Raw genomic sequence first — 21,125 nt, forward strand, 5'->3', positions numbered from 1 at the left:
TCTACACTGTCCCCACCAAACACTCCCAGGACAGGTACAGCACGGGGTTAGATACAGAGTAAATCTCCCTCTACACTGTCCCCATCAAACACTCCCAGGACAGGTACAGCACAGGGTTAGATACAGAGTAAATCTCCCTCTACACTGTCCCCATCAAACACTCCCAGGACAGGTACAGCACGGGGTTAGATACAGAGTAAATCTCCCTCTACACTGTCCCCATCAAACACTCCCAGGACAGGTACAGCACGGGGTTAGATACAGAATAAAGCTCCCTCTACACTGTCCCCATCAAACACTCCCAGGACAGGTACAGCACGGGGTTAGATACAGAGTAAAGCTCCCTCTACACTGTCCCCATCAAACACTCCCAGGACAGGTACAGGACGGGGTTAGATACAGAGTAAAGCTCCCTCTACACTGTCCCCATCAAACACTCCCAGGACAGGTACAGCACAGGGTTAGATACAGAGTAAAGCTCCCTCTACACCGTCCCCATCAAACACTCCCAGGACAGGTACAGCACGGGGTTAGATACAGAGTAAATCTCCCTCTACACTGTCCCCATCAAACACTCCCAGGACAGGTACAGCACGGGGTTAGATACAGAGTAAAGCTCCCTGTACACCGCCCCATCAAACACTCCCAGGACAGGTACAGCACGGGGTTAGATACAGAGTAAAGATCCCTCTACACTGTCCCCATCAAACACTCCCAGGACAGGTACAGCACGGGGTTAGATACAGAGTAAATCTCCCTCTACACCATCACCATCAAACACTCCCAGGACAGGTACAGCACAGGGTTAGATACAGAGTAAATCTCCCTCTACACTGTCCCCATCAAACACTCCCAGGGCAGGTACAGCATGGGGTTAGATACAGAGTAAAGCTCCCTCTACACTGTCCCCATCAAACACTCCCAGGACAGGTACAGCATGGGGTTAGATACAGAGTAAAGCTCCCTCTACACCGTCCCCATCAAACACTCCCAGGACAGGTACAGCACGGGGTTAGATACAGAGTAAATCTCCCTCTACACTGTCCCCATCAAACACTCCCAGGACAGGTACAGCACGGGGTTAGATACAGAGTAAAGATCCCTCTACACTGTCCCCATCAAACACTCCCAGGGCAGGTACAGCACGGGGTTAGATACAGAGTAAATCTCCCTCTACACATCACCATCAAACACTCCCAGGACAGGTACAGCACGGGGTTAGATACAGAGTAAAGATCCCTCTACACTGTCCCCATCAAACACTCCCAGGACAGGTACAGCACGGGGTTAGATACAGAATAAAGCTCTCTCTACACTGTCCCCATCAAACACTCCCAGGACAGGTACAGCACGGGGTTAGATACAGAGTAAAGCTCCCTCTACACCGTCCCCATCAAACACTCCCAGGACAGGTACAGCACGGGGTTAGATACAGAGTAAAGCTCCCTCTACACCGTCCCCATCAAACACTCCCAGGACAGGTACAGCACGGGGTTAGATACAGAGTAAAGCTCTCTCTACACCGTCCCCATCAAACACTCCCAGAACAGGTACAGCACGGGGTTAGATACAGAGTAAAGCTCCCTCTACACTGTCCCCATCAAACACTCCCAGGACAGGTACAGCACGGGGTTAGATACAGAGTAAAGCTCCCTCTACACTGTCCCCATCAAACACTCCCAGGACAGGGACCAAAAAAGAGTGCAGGAGGGCATGTCAGGAGCAGCACCAGGTATACCTAAAAATGAGGTGTCAACCTGGTGAAGCTATAACACAGGGCTACTTATGTGCCAAACAGGATAAGCAGCAAATGATAGACAGAGCTAAGCGATCCCATAACCAATGGATTAGATCTAAGCTCTGCTGTCCTGCCACATCCAGTTGTGAATGGTGGTGGACAATTAAACAACTTACTGGAGAAAAGGCTCTGCAAATATCCCCATCCTCAATGATGGTGGAGCCCAGCACATCAGTGCAAAAGATAAAGCTCAAGTATTTGTTACAATCTTCAGCCAGTCTTCAGCCATTTTGATTCACTCCGGGTGATATCAAGAAACAGCAGAAGGCACTGGATGTTGCAAAGGCTATGGACAATAGTCCAGCAATAGTTGAGTCATAGAGTTTTACAACATGGGAAAAGGCCCTTCGGCCTATCGTGTCCATGCCAGTTTTCAAGCCCTTACCTATTCTAATCCCATTTTCCAGCACTTGACCTGTAGCCCTGCATGCTATGGCATTTCAAGTGCTCATCTAAATACTTCTTAAATGTTGTGTGGGTTTCTACCTCTACCACCCCCTCAGGCAGTGTGTTCCAGATTCCAACCACCCTCTGGGTGAGAAGATCTTTCTTCAAATCACCTCTAAACTCCTGCCCCTTACCTTAAATCTATGCCCCCTGGTTATTAACCCCTCCACTAAGGGGAAAAGTTTCTTCCTATCTACCCTATCTATGCCCCTCATAATTCTGTAAACCTCTATCAGGACCCCTTCAGCCTTTTCTGCTCTAAGAAAAACAACCCCAGCCGATCTAGTACTGAGGACTTGTGCTCCAGAACTTGCTGTGCCCCTAGCCAAGCTGTTCCAGTACAGCTACAACACTGGCATCTACCCAGCTATGTGGAAAATTGCCCAGGTATATCCTGTAAACAAAAAGCAGGACAAATCCAACCCAGCCAATTACTAACCCATCAGACCATCTCGATCATCAGTAATCTGATAGAAGGGGTCATCATCAGTGCTATCAAGTGGCACTTGCTTAGCAATAACCTGCACACTGATGTCTAGTTTGGGTTCTGCGAGGGCCACTCAGCTCCTGACCTCATTACAGCCTTGGTTCAAACATGGACAAAAGAGCTGAACTCCCGAGGTGAGGTGAGAGTGGCTGCCCTTGACATCAAGGCAACATTTGACCGAGTGTGACATCAAGGAGCCCGAGCAAAACTGGAGTCAATGGGAATCAGGGAGAAAACTCTCCGTTGGTTGGAATCATACCCAGCACAAAGGAAGATGGTCGTGGTTTTTGGAGGTCAGTCATCTCAGCTCCAGGACATCACTGCAGGAGTTCCTCAGGGTAGTGTCCTCGGCCCAACCATCTTCAGCTGCTTCATCAATGACCTTCCTTCCATCATAAGGTCAGAAGTGGGGATGTTCGCTGATGATTGCACAATGTTCAGCACCATTCATGACTCCTCAGATACTGAAGCAGTCCATGTCCAAATGCAGAAAGACCTGGACAATATCCAGGCTTGGGCTGACAAGTGGCAAGTAACATTCACGCACATGAGTGCCAGGCAATGACCATCTCCAACAGGAGAGAATCTAACCATCGCCCTCTTGACATTCATTAGCATTTCCATCACTGAATCCCCCACTATCAACATCCTGAGGGTTACCATTGACCAGAAACTGAACTGGACTAGCCATATAAATACTGTGGCTACAAGAGCAGATCAGAGTCTAGGAATCATGCGATGAGTAACTCACCTCCTGATTCCCCAAAGCCTGTCCACCATCTACAAGGCACAAGTCAGGAGTGGGATGGAATACTCCCCACTTGCCTGGATGAGTACAGCTCCCAAAACACTCAAGAAGCTTGACACCATCCAGGACAGAACAATCTGCTTGATTGGCACCCCATCCACAAACATTCACTCTCCCCACCACCAACACACTGTAGCACAGTGTGTACCATCTACAAGATGCACTGCAGGAATTCATCAAGGCTCCTTCGACAGCACCTTCCAAACCCACGGCCACTACCATCTAGAGGGACAAGGGCAACAGATAAGTGGGAACACTACCACTTGAAAGTTCCCCTCCAAGTCATTCACCATCCTGATTTGGAAATATATCACCGTTCCTTCACTGTCACTGGGTCAAAATCCTGGAACTCCCTCCCTAACAGCACTGTGGGTGTACCTACATCACACGGACAAAATCCTGGAACTCCCTCCCTAACAGCACTGTGGGTGTACCTACACCACATGGACAAAATCCTGGAACTCCCTCCCTAACAGCACTGTGGGTGTACCTACATCACACGGACAAAATCCTGGAACTCCCTCCCTAACAGCACTGTGGGTGTACCTACACCACAGGGACAAAATCCTGGAACTCCCTCCCTAACAGCACTGTGGGTGTACCTACACCACATGGACAAAATCCTGGAACTCCCTCCCTAACAGCACTGTGGGTGTACCTACACCACAGGGACAAAATCCTGGAACTCCCTCCCTAACAGCACTGTGGGTGTACCTACACCACATGGACAAAATCCTGGAACTCCCTCCCTAACAGCACTGTGGGTGTACCTACACCACATGGACAAAATCCTGGAACTCTCTCTCTAACAGCACTGTGGGTGTACCTACACCACATGGACAAAATCCTGGAACTCCCTCCCTAACAGCGCTGTGGGTGTACCTACACCATAGGGACAAAATCCTGGAACTCCCTCCCTAACAGCACTGTGGGTGTACCTACACCACATGGACAAAATCCTGGAACTCCCTCCCTAACAGCGCTGTGGGTCTACCTACACCATAGGGACAAAATCCTGGAACTCCCTCCCTATCAGCACTGTGGGTGTACCTACACCACATGGACAAAATCCTGGAACTCCCTCCCTAACAGCACTGTGGGTGTACCTACACCACATGGACTGCAGCGGTTCAAGAAGGCAGCTCACCGCCACCTTCTCTAGGGCAACTAGGGATGGTTAATAAATGCCAGTGACACCCACATGCTGTTACTAAATATAAAAATAACACTGTAAAGTACATATTATTGAAAGCATTAACCACACAAACCTTGCGCACAGACACTCGGCAGATGCTGGGGTCCAGGACCCCTGTGACTGGGCTAGCACTCATCTTGCACATGAAACGCGTTCTCTTCCTCCAGCGGACGCAGTTTTGCTGCACCTCTTCCCTGGAAAGTGGAGGGAAAGGAAAATCAATCATCAATCATCAGCATGCGACAGGGGTCAGCCCCCAGCACCTCCACGCCCATTCCCACCGGGAGCGTGGAGCTCGGGCAAGACACACACAACAGAGACACATGAAAGACTCACACTGACATCGAACCCTCTCTGGCCGTGCAGGGGAATGCCCTGGGCCAAATCCTGCACAGCAAGATCCCACAAGCATCAGCACAGTAATGACCCGTGGTCTGGTGCTGCCGGGTGCGGGGGTTGACGCTGGGACAGGGCAGGTGGTATAGGGTAGGGGCCCGGGTGGTGTATACCCATCAGCACGGATTGATTGGACCGTTGGCACCATTTCCGTGCTGCATATTTTTGTATCGATATTGCCGCAAATTAACACCGTGCGCGGAATTTTGCAGCCCCTTTGTGGCAGGGGGCAGAGCCATAAAATGCGGCGAGCCGTCCATTAACTTCAGCAGGATTGGAAAATCCCGTCCCACGCGCCTGGGGAGTCCATCACTGACCCAGCTGCAGGGTAGACTCAGGCCCTGACTCCCTCCCCCAGCCATTGTCAGAAAGGAAAATTCACCGCACTTTGCTGCGATTTGGCGAACATTCGCTAAGGACCGACGACCGGGCAATAAAGCTGAGGAAGAAGATTGGTCAGGATACCAGGGAGAGCACATCCCTAACCTGCTTCCCTTCAAAACAGCAGCCGTACAATCTCTTACATCCAGCCTGAGAGGGACAGTGCCACAGTGGTAATGTCACTGGGCTAGTAATCCAGAGGCCCAGGTTAATGCTCTGGGGACGTGGGCTCAAATCCCACCACAGCAGCTGGTGGAATTTAAATTCATTAATAAATCTGGAATATGAAATTGCCTGGAACTTTTTTTTTAATACAGATATGTGTAAAGCTAGTCTCAGTCATGGTGACCATAAAACCATCATCGATTGTTGTAAAAACCCATCTGGTTCACTGATGTCCTTTAGGGAAGGAAATCTGCCCTCCTTACCCGGTCTGGTCTACATGTGACTCCAGACCCACAGCAATGTGGTTGACACTAACAGCCCTCTGAAATGGCCGAGCAAGTCACTCAGTTCGATCGCAATGAGAGATGGGCAACCATCGCCATGCCAGCGATGCCCACAAAATCAAGAACGATTTTTTTTTAAAAAGACACTCAGTTTAACATCTCACCTGAAAGATGGACAGGGACATGTGCCAGCAATACATGTCAATATTTACAATAGGAAATAGAGCAGGGATAAGCCTGATGCTGATGGGAAAGATTGAGGTAGACAAACAATGATCTTTGTTGACAAGCCTCGTGATCTGAATGAGTGTACCATCAATGAAGATGATCCAGAACAAGATTAACATGAGGTCCATGTTACCAACGCCCTCTTAGGGCATGGTGCCAAAGGGAGAGAGCTATTACACTGAAACTCAAAGGGCCAAGTGCAACATAGTGCAGCGGTTGATTTTTGAGGCCCTAGCAAATCACAGACTTGGCTCTCGTAATGTCCAAACGCACTATATGACTGTTTGAGAATGCAAATTAATTAATTAATTAATTTTTAAATCTGGAAAGGCTGGCATCAGTAAAAGTGGCCGTGAAAGCTGTCAGATTGTCATAAAACTCCCCAAGGCTCCTCCTTGCAAACTCATAACCACTACCATCTAGAAGGACAAGGGCAGCAGACACATGGGAACATCACCACCTGCAAGTTCCCCTCCAAGTCACTCACCATCCTGACTTGGAAATATATCACCTTCACTGTCGCTGGGTCAAAATCCTGGAACTCCCTTCCTAACAGCACTGTGGGTGTACCTACACCACATGGACAAAATCCTGCAACTCCCTCCCTAACAGCACTGTGGGTGTACCTACACCACACGGACAAAATCCTGCAATTCCCTCCCTAATAGCACTGTGGGTGTACCTACACCACATGGACAAAATCCTGGAACTCCCTCCCTAACAGCACTGTGGGTGTACCTACACCACACTGACAAAATCCTGGAACTCCCTCCCTAACAGCACTGTGGGTGTACCTACACCACGTGGACAATATCCTGGAACTCCCTCCCTAACAGCACTGTGGGTGTACCTACACTACGTGGACAATATCCTGGAACTCCCTCCCTAACAGCACTGTGAGTGTACCTACACCACGTGGACAAAATCCTGGAACTCCCTCCCTAACAGCACTGTGGGTGTATCAGCACCACATGGACAAAATCCTGGAACTCCCTCCCTAACAGCACTGTGGGTGTACCTACACCACATGGACAAAATCCTGGAACACCCTCCCTAACAGCACTGTGGGTGTACCTACACCACACGGACAAAATCCTGCAACTCCCTCCCTAATAGCACTGTGGGTGTACCTACACCACATGGACAAAATCCTGGAACTCCCTCCCTAACAGCACTGTGGGTGTACCTACACCACACGGACAAAATCCTGGAACTCCCTCCCTAACAGCACTGTGGGTGTACCTACACCACGTGGACAATATCCTGGATCTCCCTCCCTAACAGCACTGTGGGTGTACCTACACTACGTGGACAATATCCTGGAACTCCCTCCCTAACAGCACTGTGAGTGTACCTACACCACGTGGACAAAATCCTGGAACTCCCTCCCTAACAGCACTGTGGGTGTATCAGCACCACATGGACAAAATCCTGGAACTCCCTCCCTAACAGCACTGTGGGTGTACCTACACCACATGGACAAAATCCTGGAACACCCTCCCTAACAGCGCTGTGGGTGTACCTACACCACAGGGACTGCCGCGGTTCAAGAAGGCAGCTCACCACCACCTTCTCAAGGGGAAATTAAGGATGGACAATAAATGCTGGCCCAGCCCCTGAAGCCCTTCATTCCTTGACTGAATAATTTTAAAAAGTTAAAACCCAAGCAGTTTGTTCAGTCCTGGAGCAGCTGGGGCCTGGCCAATGGATGACTCCAGTCCTACGCCAACCTGGTTGACTCTTGAATGCACTCTGAAGTGATCCAGCAAACCACTGAAGTGTAACCAGCCCTGGGCAGTCAATGCCAGCCGTCTCATCCGCACCCACATTCTGAGAGTCTTTTTGAAATGTTTGCAATGCCGTGTCAGGATTCAAACTGGTTCCAAATCAGATGGAAATCCAGACTTCAAAAGAGTGAACTTCCTCCACCCTACATTGCTGGAAATTACTCAGTTCAACTCTCTGGACACTCCCAGGGTTTTGACAAAGATTCGCATTTTGTGTTGTAAATTCTGAAGGAATTTGATGAGAGCAAGTGAGGGGGAACGGCTACCAGCGGCAGGGAGGTCAGTAACCAGAAGAAACCGAGTTAAAGCAACTGGTACAAGAATCAGAGGGGAAAACGAACAGGAATATTTTTACCCAGCTCGTCGCCATGATCTAGAAGGCGCTGCCTGAAAGAATGGCGGAAGCAGATTCCACGGTAACTTTCAAAAGGGAATTCGATAAGTCTGATGAGGAGTGGGGCGAATCGGTTTGCTCTTTCAAGGGGCTGGCACAGACACGATGGGCTGAACGGCCTCCTTCTGTGCTGGGAGGTTCTATGACACCACGACTGGCGCAGAATGGCATCTGACAGCTGCTTTTGTCCAGAGTAAAATCTATTCGTGACTTATCGGGAATAGGTTCCCTATGATTTTCTTTTGAGGGCGTTTATTATGTAAGAAATTTGAGCTTTGAGCTTTACACACAGTTCAGCTGCTGCCAGAATGAGGAAATGACATGTCAATAAAAAAAAAAAATCGCATTGATTTGATATCTTAAAAATAAATCGGAGGCCGCTACCCATTATTTGCTTTGTAGCTGTTGTTACTTCCTATTGGTTAGGGTGGGGGTTAGGTTTGAAACCCTGCTCGCTCTAAATCAAGACTTGGTGAACGTTTATGCAAATAGGAAACAATCTCCGGTGATGCGTGACTCCCTGGTGATGCGTGATTGTGGTATAAGAGTTTGCCAAGTGCCCCTCCACCTACCCCACACCCACCCCCCCACCCCAACCTCACCCAAAGTGCCACAGGCATGACATGCCAGTTTGCCCCACCTGTTTGCCCTCAGTTTGAGTGCCCTGTGGGCAAGGCTGTGCTCTGCAATGTTTGAAAACATCACACACATTTCCCAAGAAAGTGACTTTCACTTCACTTCAAGGTCACTCCAGTGCAGGCAAAGTGAACCGAGGCAGTTATTTATTCGTTCCGTGGGCATCGCTGACAAGACTGGCATTTCTTGCCCATCCCGAATTGCCCCCGAACAGGACGTTTCAAAGAGTCAGCCACGCCGCTGTGGGTCTGGAGTCACGTGTAGGCCAGACCGGGTAAGGAAGGCAGATTTCCCTCCCGAAAGGGGACATTAGTGACCCAGGTGGGTTCTTACAACAACTGATGATAGCTTCACGGTCGCTGTGGCTGAGACTCGCTCTCGAATCCAGGTTTATGGATTGAATTTAAATCCCACCAGCTGCCCTGGTGGGATTTGAACCCACGTTCCCAGAGCATCAGCCTGGGCCTCTGGATCACCAGGCCAGTGACATTACCACTACGCGCACCCATGGGTGGAATTTTACCGCCCCGCTGTGGTGGGGAAGGGTGGGAAAAAGCAGCGAGCCGTTCAAAAGTCCATTGACTTCAGCTGGACCGTAAAATCCCGCTTGCGTGAAATTCCGCTCCCATCTTCCCCTAAAAGAGCTGGAACAGGGTTATAGGCTGCATAGCAACGTGCTCCTCTCACAGAGTGAAAAACGGCAGGAGGAGGCCATTCGGCCCGTCGAGGCCATGCCGGCTCTCAGTGGAGCGATCCAGTCAGTCCCATTCAGCCGCTCTTTCCCCGCAGCCCTGCGGGTTTATTTGCCTCAATGGCCCATCCAATTTCCTCTGGAAATCATTCCTCGTCTCCACCTCCACCACCCTCTGAATCAGAGGTTCTTGCCTTAGAGTTTGTGCCAAAGGCCTGAGCCCAAAATCTAGGCTGACGCTGCAGTACTGAGGGAGTGCCGCACGGCTGGAGGTGCTGCCTGCCCTCTCAGGAGGAGGGAAGATTCAACGCAATTATTTCGAAGAACAGCAATGGTGTTCTACCTGATGCTCTGGGTCAATAATCTCCCCCCACCTTACCTCCCTGGCTAAGATAATTAAAAATGGACTATCGGTGATCACCACTGCATTTGTAGTTCTGTTAGACATCTCAGGAAAGTTAAGTGTTAATTATCAAATTTCCTTGTACTGTGCAGCAACAGATGTTGCATGTTTAACAGGCTAGTTTCTAAGTGTCATGGGGAGTCAGTATAGTTGCTGTTCTGCTTCTGACATCTGAGTATTACCCACAGGAAATTCTTGTGCAAACAAATAGTGAGTGGAATGTTTTTGACTACAAGTGATTAAGCTATAATATTAGCAGCTAGTTCAATAGATATAGGCAGAGGCATCCATTAACGATAGCATGGATCAATGGCGGTTTACAAAGGATTCAGGAAAACACATGTCAGGAAAACTTGGATGAGAAAAGTACCTTTGAAGAAAGCAACTTTGACCATTTACTCGAACAGACTGTTTCCAAAGGATTCAGAAACAAATACATCATGGGGTTTTTAATCTTAGGGTCAGAGAATCATTATGGTGCAGAAGGTGGCCATTCGGCCCATCGAGTCCATGCTGGCTCTCTGTAGAACAATCCAGTCAGTCTCACCACCCCCACTCTGTCACTGTAGCCCTGTAAGTTTATTTCCCTCAAGTGCTCATCCAATTTCCTTAGGAAATCACTCATCTTCTCTGCTTCCGCCACCTTTGTGGGCAGTGAGTTCCGGGTCATTACTACTCACTATGTTCAAAAATTCTTCTTCACATTCCCCCCACATCTCTTGCTCAAAACCTTCAACCTGTGTCCCCTATTCCTCATACCATCAGAGAATGGAAACAGCTTTTCCTCGTCTACTTTATCTAAACCTAATCCTGTCCACCTCTTATCAAATCTCCCTTCAATCTCCTTTGCTCCAAAGAGAACAACCCCAGCTTCTCCAACCCAACCTTGTAACTAAAAACCCCCACCCCTGGAACCATGCTGGTAAATCTCCTCCGCACTCTCTCAAGAGCCCTCACGTCCTTCAGTGAAGTGTGGTGACCAGAACTGGACATAATACTCTAGTTGCGACCTAACCAGAGCTTCATAAAGATTCAGCATAACCACCTGCCCCTGGACTCCAATGCCTCTATTTATGAAACACAAGATCCCACATGTTTTGACAAATATTCTCTCAACACGTCCTGTCACCCTCTAAGATCAATGCACACGAAACCCGGACACCTGTGCCTTTCATGCAGGCAAAATAAGGTCAACCATGTTCCATTACGTACAAGATTTCTCAGGAGGGCTCGGAAGGCACAGAGACAGAAGGTCACATACCCTGTACAGATAGACAACCCGTGCAGCGCAGCATTAAAGTCTATTCCATGTACTCCACTTCACAAGCATCCTCTTGAAGTGTGGACCAGAGCAGGAATGGGGCGGCTGACAGTGGATCTCCCAGTGCATGCAGATGCTGTCGCGTTGACTTACACTAAAACGGTGACTTCTTCTGTTCCTCTACCTGAAGGCAGGTGTGACCCACAGCCCCACAAGATCCACCACAGGACAGGGCAAGGAGGCAGGTCCCAAATCCACCCCAGTCAGAACAGGGATCGAACCCCCTGCTGTTGCCGGCAACCTGGTGCACATCAGCTATCCCGCCAACGGAGCCAATAGGGGTTGCTCTGGCGCTTTTCCATGCATATTGCACTCCGGAGCTATGGATAGTGATGGGAGAGCCTCCAATGTTCTTTCCATCACATGGCTGATCAGGAATCTCTACCGCTGTACCATCCTGACACTGGTGTGTGTTGTAAGGATTTGGAAGTTGATTGGCCGTGTTATGAATGCATCATTTTTTTTTTAAATTCATTCATGGGATGTGGGCTTCACTGGCTAGGGCAGCATTTATTGCCCATCTCTAATTGCCCCTTGAGAAGGTGGTGGTGAGCTGCCTTCTTGAACCGCTGCAGTCCATTTGTGTAGGTACACCCACAGCGCTGTTAGGGAGGGAGTTCCAGGATTTTGTCCGTGTGGTGTAGGTACACCCACAGTGCTGTTAGGGAGGGAGTTCCAGGATTTTGTCCATGTGGTGTAGGTACACCCACAGTGCTGTTAGGGAGGGAGTTCCAGGATTTTGTCCATGTGGTGTAGGTACACCCACAGTGCTGTTAGGGAGGGAGTTCCAGGATTTTGTCCGTGTGGTGTAGGTACACCCACAGTGCTGTTAGGGAGGGAGTTCCAGGATTTTGTCCATGTGGTGTAGGTACACCCACAGTGCTGTTAGGGAGGGAGTTCCAGGATTTTGTCCATGTGGTGTAGGTACTCCCACAGTGCTGTTAGGGAGGGAGTTCCAGGATTATGTCCGTGTGGTGTAGGTACACCCGCAGTGCTGTTAGGGAGGGAGTTCCAGGATTTTGTCCGTGTGGTGTAGGTACACCCACAGTGCTGTTAGGGAGGGAGTTCCAGGATTTTGACCCAGCGACAGTGAAGGAACGGTGATATATTTCCAAGTCAGGATGGTGAGTGACTTGAAGGGGAACTTCCAGGTGGTGGTGTTCCCATCTATCTGCTGCTTTTGTCCTTCTAGAGGTAGAGGTCGTGGGTTTGGAAGGTGCTGTCGAGGGAGCCTGGGATGAGTTCCTACAGTGCATCTTGTAGATTGTACACACTGCTGCTACTGTGCGTCGGTGGTGGTGAACGTTTGTGGATGTGGTGCCAATCAAATGAGGATGCTTTATCCTGGACGGTGTCGAGCTTCTTGAGAGTTGTGGGAGCTGCACTCATCCAGGTAAGTGGGGAGTATTCCATCACACTCCTGACTTGTGCCTTGTAGATGGTGGACAGGCTTTGGGGAGTCAGGAGGTGAGTTACTCGCCACAGGATTCCCAGCCTCTGACCTGTCCTTGTAGACACAGTATTTATACAGCTAGTCCAGTTCAGTTTCTGGCCAATGGTAACCCCCCAGGATGTTGATAGTGGGGGCTTCAGTGATGGGAATGTCATTGAGCATCAAGGGGCCTTGACCTGGGGGTGGGAGCTGTACTGAGAGCTTCTGACTCAGAGCTGGGGACACTACCCAGGGCACCACAAGGCTTCCTCACAACAGTGACTACGCCTCAAAAAAGTAGTATTTAATTAGTTGTTGAGTGCTCTGGGACTGTGCAAGACAGTGCTTAAACATGGGTCTTGCTTTTTTGCTTTACTCACTGCTCATTTCATCGCCTGATTCCTGCCGGATTCCTAAGTCTCCAAATTTCCTTTGTTTTGCCCAAGGGAGGCTCTGAGAGTCCAACCCCCACACCTCCATCCGCCCGCCCACCACCGCACGACCCCACCCGGCTTCCCACCCCTACACCCCCACCCCGGCTTCCCACGCAGCCCCCACCCTCCCCCCCCCCCCCCCCACCCCCCAACCCCCCGCACCCACCCCCCCCCCCCCCCCCCCTCCCCCCACCCTTCCCACCCCCACCCTTCCCACCCCCACCCCCAGGGTCTTGCTGAGTGACTGGCCAGGATAGAGAAAGAAAAGTTTAATCTTGGGGCAAACAGCTTGTGAAGTTGGAATTTCTTAGCAACTTACACCTCGCCACATTGTGAAAATTGCTAATGTATTCCTCTAATTGCATCTCTTATTACCTCAGCTGCTGTATTTTTGACCAGACCCACCCAGCTCCGTGTTTACCAGCTCAACCTCACCCTCTAGTCCAACACTATTTAAAGACCATTTGTTACTGCATCACATGCAGGCGATTCATGGCAATTGCTGTACTTAACCCTGTTCAAGCTGCAGAACTATATGGGGAAATTCTTCAGAATGGACTCACAAGTGGATCAGACACTGTCCTTTCCCCCTCTGGGACTGGGTGGGACAGTGGGTCAGGCACTCTCCTTTCCCCCTCTGGGACTGGGTGGGACAGTGGGTCAGACACTGTCCTTTCCCCCTCTGGGACTGGGTGGGACAGTGTCAGATACTGTCCATAAGACCATAAGACAAAGGAGCAGAAATTAGGCCATTCGGCCCATCGAGTCTGCTCCGCCATTCAATCATGGCTGATAAGTTTCTCAACCCCATTCTCCCGCCTTCTCCCCGTAACCTTTGATCCCCTTCCCAATCGAGAACCTATCTATCTCGGTCTTAAATACACTTAAATACACTTCTGTGGCAATGAATTCCATAGATTCACCACTCTCTGGCTAAAGAAGTTTCTCCTCATCTCTGTTCTAAAAGGTCTTTCCTTTACTCTGAGGCTGTGCCCTCGGGTCCTAGTCTCTCCTACTAATGGAAACATCTTCCCCACGTCCACTCTATCCAGGCCTTTCAGTATTCTGTAAGTTTCAATCATATCCCCCCTCATCCTTCTAAACTCCATCGAGTATAGACCCAGAGTCCTCAAACGTTCCTCATATGTTAACCCTTTCATTCCTGGGATCGTTCTCGTGAACCTCCTCTGGACCCTCTTCAGGGCCAGCACATCCTTCCTGAGATACGGGGCCCAAAATTGCTCACAATATTCTAAATGTGATCTGACCAGAGCCTTATAAAGCCTCAGCAGCACATCCATGCCTTTATATTCTAGTCCTCTCGAAATAAATGCCAACGTTGCATTTGCCTTCCTAACTACCGACTCAACCTGCAAGTTAACCTTAAGAGAATCCTGGACTAGGACTCCCAAGTCCCTTTGCACTCCAGATTTCTGAATTCTCTCCCCATTTAGAAAAAATTCTATGCCTCTATTCTTCCTACCAAAGTGCATGACCTCACACTTCCCCACATTGTATTCCATCTGCCACTTCTTTGTCCATTCTCCTAACCTGTCCAAATCCTTCTGCAGCCTCCCCACCTCCTCAATACTACCTGTCCCTCCACCTATCTTTGTATCATCTGCAAACTTAGCCAGGATGCCCTCAGTTCCTTCATCTAGATCATTAATTTATAAAGTGAAAAGTTGTGGTCCCAACACTGACCCCTGCGGAACTCCACTAGTCACCAGCTGCCATCCTGAGAAGGACCCCCTTATCCCCACTCTCTGCCTCCTGGCAGACAGCCAATCTTCTATCCATGCTAGTACCTTGCCTCTAACACCATGGGCTCTTACCTTACTGAGCAGCCTCCCGTGCGGCACCTTGTCAAAGGCCTTCTGGAAGTCCAAGTAGATAACATCCATTGGCTCTCCTTTGTCTAATCTACTCGTTACCTCCTGAAAGAATTCTAACAGATTTGTCAGGCATGACCTCCCCTTGATGAAACCATACTGACTTTGCCCGATTTTACCATGCACTTCCAAGTATTCTGAAATCTCATCCTTAATAATGGACTCTAAAATCTTACCAATGACCGAGGTCAGGCTAAGCGGCCTGTAATTTCCCGTCTTTTGCCTCACTCCCTTCTTAAACAGGGGGGGTTACATTAGCAATTTTCCAGTGCTCTGGGACCCTCCCTGACTCCAGTGATTCCTGAAAGATCACCACTAACACCTCCACTATCTCTTCAGCTATCTCCTTCAGAACTCTGGGGTGTAATCCATCTGGTCCAGGTGATTTATCCACCTTCAGACCTTTCAGTTTTCCTAGCACCTTCTCCTTGGTAATGGCCACCATACTCACCTCTGACCCCCGACTCTCTTGAACTTTGGGGATGTTACTCGTGTCTTCCACCGTGAAGACTGACACAAAGTACCTATTCAGTTCCTCCGCCATTTCTTTGTTCCCCACTACTACTTCTCCAGCGTCATTTTCCAGCAGCTCAATGTCCACTTTTGCCTCTCTCTTACCCTTAATATACCTAAAAAAAAAAAAACTCTTGCAACCTTCTTTTATAATACTGGCTAGTTTACCCTCTTATTTAATCTTCTCCCTCCTTATTTCTTTTTTAGTTGTCCTCTGTTGGTCTTTGTAGGCTTTCCAATCCCCTGGTTTCACACTGCTCTTTGTCGCATTGTATGCTTTCTCTTTAGCTTTTATGCTATCCCTGACTTTCCTTGTCAGCCATGGTTGCCTCGTCCTCCCTTTAGTATGCTTCTTCTTCCGAGGGATGAATTTTTGCTGTGTCTCCCAAATTACTCCCAGAAACTCCTGCCATTGCTGTTCCACTGTCTTTCCTGCTAGGCTCATCTCCCAGTCAATTCTGGCCAGCTCCTCCCTCATGCCTCTGTTGCGGCCTTTATTCAACTGTAATACTGTTACTCTGATTCCAGCTTTTTCCTCTCAAATTGCAGGGTAAATTCTATCATATTATGGTCACTCCCTCCTTCACTTTAAGCTCCCTTATCAAATCTGCCTCATTACACATCACTAAATCTAGAATTGCCTGTTCCCTAGTGGCTCCACCACAAGCTGCTCCAAAAAGCCATCTCGTAGACATTCCACAAATTCCTTTTCTTGGGATCCACTACCAACCTGATTTTCCCAGTCTACCTGCATATTGAATTCCCCCATGATCAATGTAACCTTGCCTTTCTTACACGCCTTTTCTATCTCCTGGTGCATCTTGTGCCCCACATCCTGACTACTGTTCGGAGGCCTGTACATAACTCCCATTGTGGTTTTTTTATCGTTGCGGTTCCTCAACTCTACCCACACAGATTCTACATCATCTGACCCTGTGTCATTTCTTGCTATCGATTTAATTTCATTTCTTACTAACAAAGCAACCCCACCCCCCCTCTGCCAACCTGCTTATCTTTTCAATAGGATGTATATCCTTGGATATTTAGCTCCGAGTCCTGATCCCCTTGCAGCCATGCTTTTCCCCCTCTGGGACTGGATGTTTTAGATGCCATTCTTGCATCAACAAACCTAATGATTATTTGGAACGAACAACAAGGAAACAGGCCCTTTGACCCAAGCTGCCCTAGCCAGTGTTTATTGTCCACTCACTCTACCTCCTCTTTGCTTTAATTCATCCTGTCAGCATAATCCTCCATTCCCTTCTCCCTCACATCCTTGTCTAGTTTCCCCTGTCAATGTATCTACACTACTCGCTTCGGTAGCCAGTTCTACATCCTCACCACTCTCTGGGTGAAGAAGTTTCTCCTGAATTCCCTATTGGATTTCTTGGTGACCATCTTATACTGACGGCCTCTAATTTTGCCCTTTCCCACAACCTCTCTCTATCCACTCGATCAAAACCTGTCAGAATTTTAAAGAAAAAAAAAATACCTGGAAAAACTCAGCAGGTCTGGCAGCATCTGCGGAGGGGAACACAGTTAACGTTTCGAGTCTGTATGACTCTTCAACAGAATTTTAAAGATCTCTATCAGGTCACTGCCTCCACCCCTCCCCCATCGCCTTTTCTTTTCAAGAGAAAAGAGAGCCAGTCTGCCAACCCTCCGATAACCTTCTCCAGGCCCTGGAAGCCAGTGCTTACAAAGCAATGTGATCAGCGAAGTGACTACAAAGCTACATTGGTCAGACTGTGGTGATGGGGGAATGGTTTTCTTTGACAGGAAATCTGCACGGTGTGGCTTCACAGAAGGGGAGGGATCACTGAGTGCCAAGGATCCAACAGACTGGAAACAGCACACAGAGCCTGGCCCACAATCAGAGCTCAGGCAATCACTACCCAAAGGGCCACCACCAGCACCGAGAGATGGTGCATTGCTCCAGCAACCTTCACCACTTCAGGGCATCCCAAAGCGCCCTGCCACACAATGGAGCCCTTTGGAAGCACGGCCACTGTTGTAACGTGTGAAAGGCAATGGCCAATTTCTGCACAGCAAGATCCCGCAACCGGCAATGATATCAACGATCAGATTGTCTATTTTAAGCATTGGTTTCGGGGTTGATGTGGGGAGCACTCCTCGGCTCTTCTTCAAAGAGTGCCATTGGGGTCTTTTGCGTCCACGCAAGAGGGCAGGCTCCCCGGGATGTGGACAGAAGGTAATATCGGGCAGGGGCGTGTAACCAGCAGCCCACCACCCGATCCTGTGGGAATTCCACTCCCCCTTGGAAGAGGCATGTGATTGGGTCTGGGTTACGAAAGCCCACCCCCCAGCCCCCCCTTTGCTGTGGTCACCACCTAGGGTGGGACACATACTGTCCGAGACCATGGATAACAACTGCACTCGGAAGGGAGCAGGAAATATTTTGCCATCGTAATCAATTGATGAACAGTCATGTTGACAGGACCAAAGTCCCCCAGTTTTTGATCACACGACATTAACTGTGCAAGGTGTGGTGCACCAAGACTTCGTACCGGCAGGTGAAAGGCCCTCTTTGAATGTTGGCAGTGATTTTCTATTGCACCAATAAGCACACCACCACATCTTACTGTCTCTTTTTAACCCTGTCAGCTCGGTTCGTGATCGATGTCTCGAGGTAAAACCCTCGGAGGTAAAATAGCGGAGATGGCATAAAAGCAGGAACTTGCATTTGAGTATTGCTGATAAAAGAGACAAGCTGTTAAAGATTTTCATCTCGCGCTCATTAGGACAGAATCGAAAGAGCATCAATTCTAAAGGGAACAACAATTTACACTGCACGAGAAGAGAGTAATGATCGGCTGGCAATATGATCCTGATTGATAGAGGCGTTGCCATGAGGGGTGCACCAGGGAACAGTTAACTGCCAAATGTTTGTTTAAATTCAAACCAGGTAAGTCCACTCTGATTGGTGAAGGCATTGCCATGGGGAATGAACCAGGGAATGGTGACCACCAACAACCCCCCACCACCCCCACCCCCCGCCCCCAAGCTGTTGTTTGGTTGAAAAAGCTTGGACAATGCATGGACACATTCCTTCTGTCTGTGAAGGACAGGGCCCTGTATGTGAATGTATGTAGCTTCTAGCACACATAAGTGAGCCACACTGGGAGCCCAACTGATAATCCTAAATTGGCTGTCAGTGTAATTCTTAGCACAAACAGGGTTGCTTAACATGTGTTGTCCAACTGCTGAATCACATCTAATGCTGGACACTATATTCTGAGTTTTGCAAGCACAGGCTGGTTGAGTAGTTTGTCTGTTGAAAACAGCCAAAGGGACGTGCCATTTGATATGATCCATGTCTCATTGGGTCATACAGCCTACATGTCTGGCATTGCACTGACCTGCCTGTTTTGAATTTAAACAAAAATTTGGCAGTTAACTGTTCCCTGGTGCATTCTCCATGGCAACACCTCTACCAATCAGATTTCTCTTGCCAACCAGCCATCACCCTCCTCTCACGCAGCATAAATTGTCGTGTTCTTTAGATCTGGTATCCTAGTGAATCTGTCCTGATGAGTGCAAGATGAAAAGCTTTGACAGCCTGTCTCTTCTTACAATTTGCATTTACACTGCACCTTTCACAACCTCAGGATGTCCCTTTACAGCCAATCATTTTTTTTTTGAAATGCGGTCGATATTATAATGTAGGGGCTATAGCTGCCCATTTGTGCACATCAAGCTCCCAGAAACGACAAGGTGATAATGACCAGATTTATCCGAATTTTGACAGATCGTCATTGGTCAGGACATTAAGTAGAACTCACCTCCTGTTCTTCAAAACAGTGCCGTCCAACAGGCCGGTTCGATGTCTCGTCCGAGAGACAATGCCTGCAAAAGTGCACCACTCCCCTCAGGACTGCACCGAGAGCACCAGTCTGCATTTTGTGCTGAAGGCTCTAAGCTGGTGTCAAAGTGGCCTCAGTGGTACTTGTATAATGTGGCCCCTTGGCATTTGGGCCCTACATCCCATTGCAAGGCAGACCCCCGTGTCTTTGAGGCTCCGCCCACAGCCTACGGAGCCGGGATTCAGCGCTGGGATCAGGAAATGTATGAGTGAGGGGCCACAGATCCGCATCCCATTGCTCCATGATTGGCATTCCCAAGATCGGCACGACGATGGTCTCCTTGGTGATAGGCACCAGTACTTTCCATTTCCCACTGCCACATCGTCCTGGTCTTTCAACCAGACTATTGCGCCTGGCAGTGAGTGTGTGCCCAATTCCAGAGACAGCAAATATCCAAACGGGGAAGCATTCGGCTGCCACCACCTGTGTAGGGTCTTATTGGTCAAGAGTGGCCATGCCAGTCAGCAACTTGCTTATAAAGTTTTAAACAGGAGTTCCTTGCCCGCTGGGAGGCTCCTGTCCAGTACATGGGGATGTCTATTTGCCCAGGGGCACCCTTCATGATCTCCCTCTTATGCCAGTTCTTAACGCCTGCACTTAGGTAGCGGGTGTCAGCAGCCTGATCGACCATGAAGAGCATCACGGCAGGGCAGGTGTCTTCAACCTGCCATTTACACAGGCAAACTTTGCAGCAAAGATTGGATTGGGATGGGAGGCAGGGCACAGTGCACAGAGATCAGGCGTGGAAACCTGTCTGAACCCTGGGGTGCTGAGGCCTGGGACCTTCTCGATCAGCGCTCTGCTCTGTTTGAACCAAGAAGAAAGAATTCACATTGTACCATTCGCGACCTCCACACGTCGCAAAGTGCTTCACAGCCGATGAATTATTTCTCAAGTGCTCTCACTGTTGTGATGTGGGAAACGCAGCAGCCAATTTGCACACAGCAAGATCCCACAAGGTGGCAAATGAATGCCATGTTGTCCGAGGAACAAAAATTGGCCAGGACCCCAGGTGTGAGGGTGGGAGGATGTGGTTGTGGAGTGGCCCCCATGCTCTAACGTTACTCTCTCCCCTCCCCTCCACACCAGCTCAAACGGTTCAATGGCAAGTTCGACAACAGTTGAGAAATGGTTGGGTGATTTAGGGGGTGATCTAATGGAGGTGTAAGTGGGGTGGGCAGTCCACACAAGGTGGGGGGAGTCATGACCTTAAAATTAGAACAAAGAGACCCCATGGGGCCCTGACCAACTTCAATTCCTAGGCCAACATCACAAACGGACAGACAATCTGCTTTAATCACAATGCAGCTACTGGGATCTTGCTGTGCACCAACTGGCAGTAAATGCATTTCGAAGACGACTTCAGTGGTTGTAAAGCCCTTTGGGGGATGTCCTTCTCCCACTGTAGGTGCTATATAACTGCACCACCTTTCTTGCTTTTTGGGGCCTCCAAAACACTGCAGGAGGCCATTCAGCCCATCACATGCTGGTTCGCTGAAGAAGTTCTTTACCCATACCCTTCTTACATTTCCCAGTATCCAGCCACTTC

The 21,125-nt window shown here is 49.2% G+C and overlaps 1 protein-coding gene across 1 annotated transcript in view; it reads right to left on the reverse strand.

Annotated features, from left to right (window-relative positions):
- Nucleotides 1-21,125, reverse strand: part of LOC121291714 (protein FAM102A-like) — a 49,030-nt gene that overhangs the window by 24,698 nt on the left and 3,207 nt on the right. The window contains exon 2 of the mRNA XM_041213208.1: nucleotides 4,809-4,929. Within this exon, the coding sequence (XP_041069142.1) occupies nucleotides 4,809-4,929 (121 nt within the window). The remainder of the gene's footprint in view (nucleotides 1-4,808; nucleotides 4,930-21,125) is intronic.

This window comes from Carcharodon carcharias, chromosome 19 (genome assembly GCF_017639515.1).
Source record: "Carcharodon carcharias isolate sCarCar2 chromosome 19, sCarCar2.pri, whole genome shotgun sequence".
Taxonomy (NCBI): domain Eukaryota; kingdom Metazoa; phylum Chordata; class Chondrichthyes; order Lamniformes; family Lamnidae; genus Carcharodon; species Carcharodon carcharias.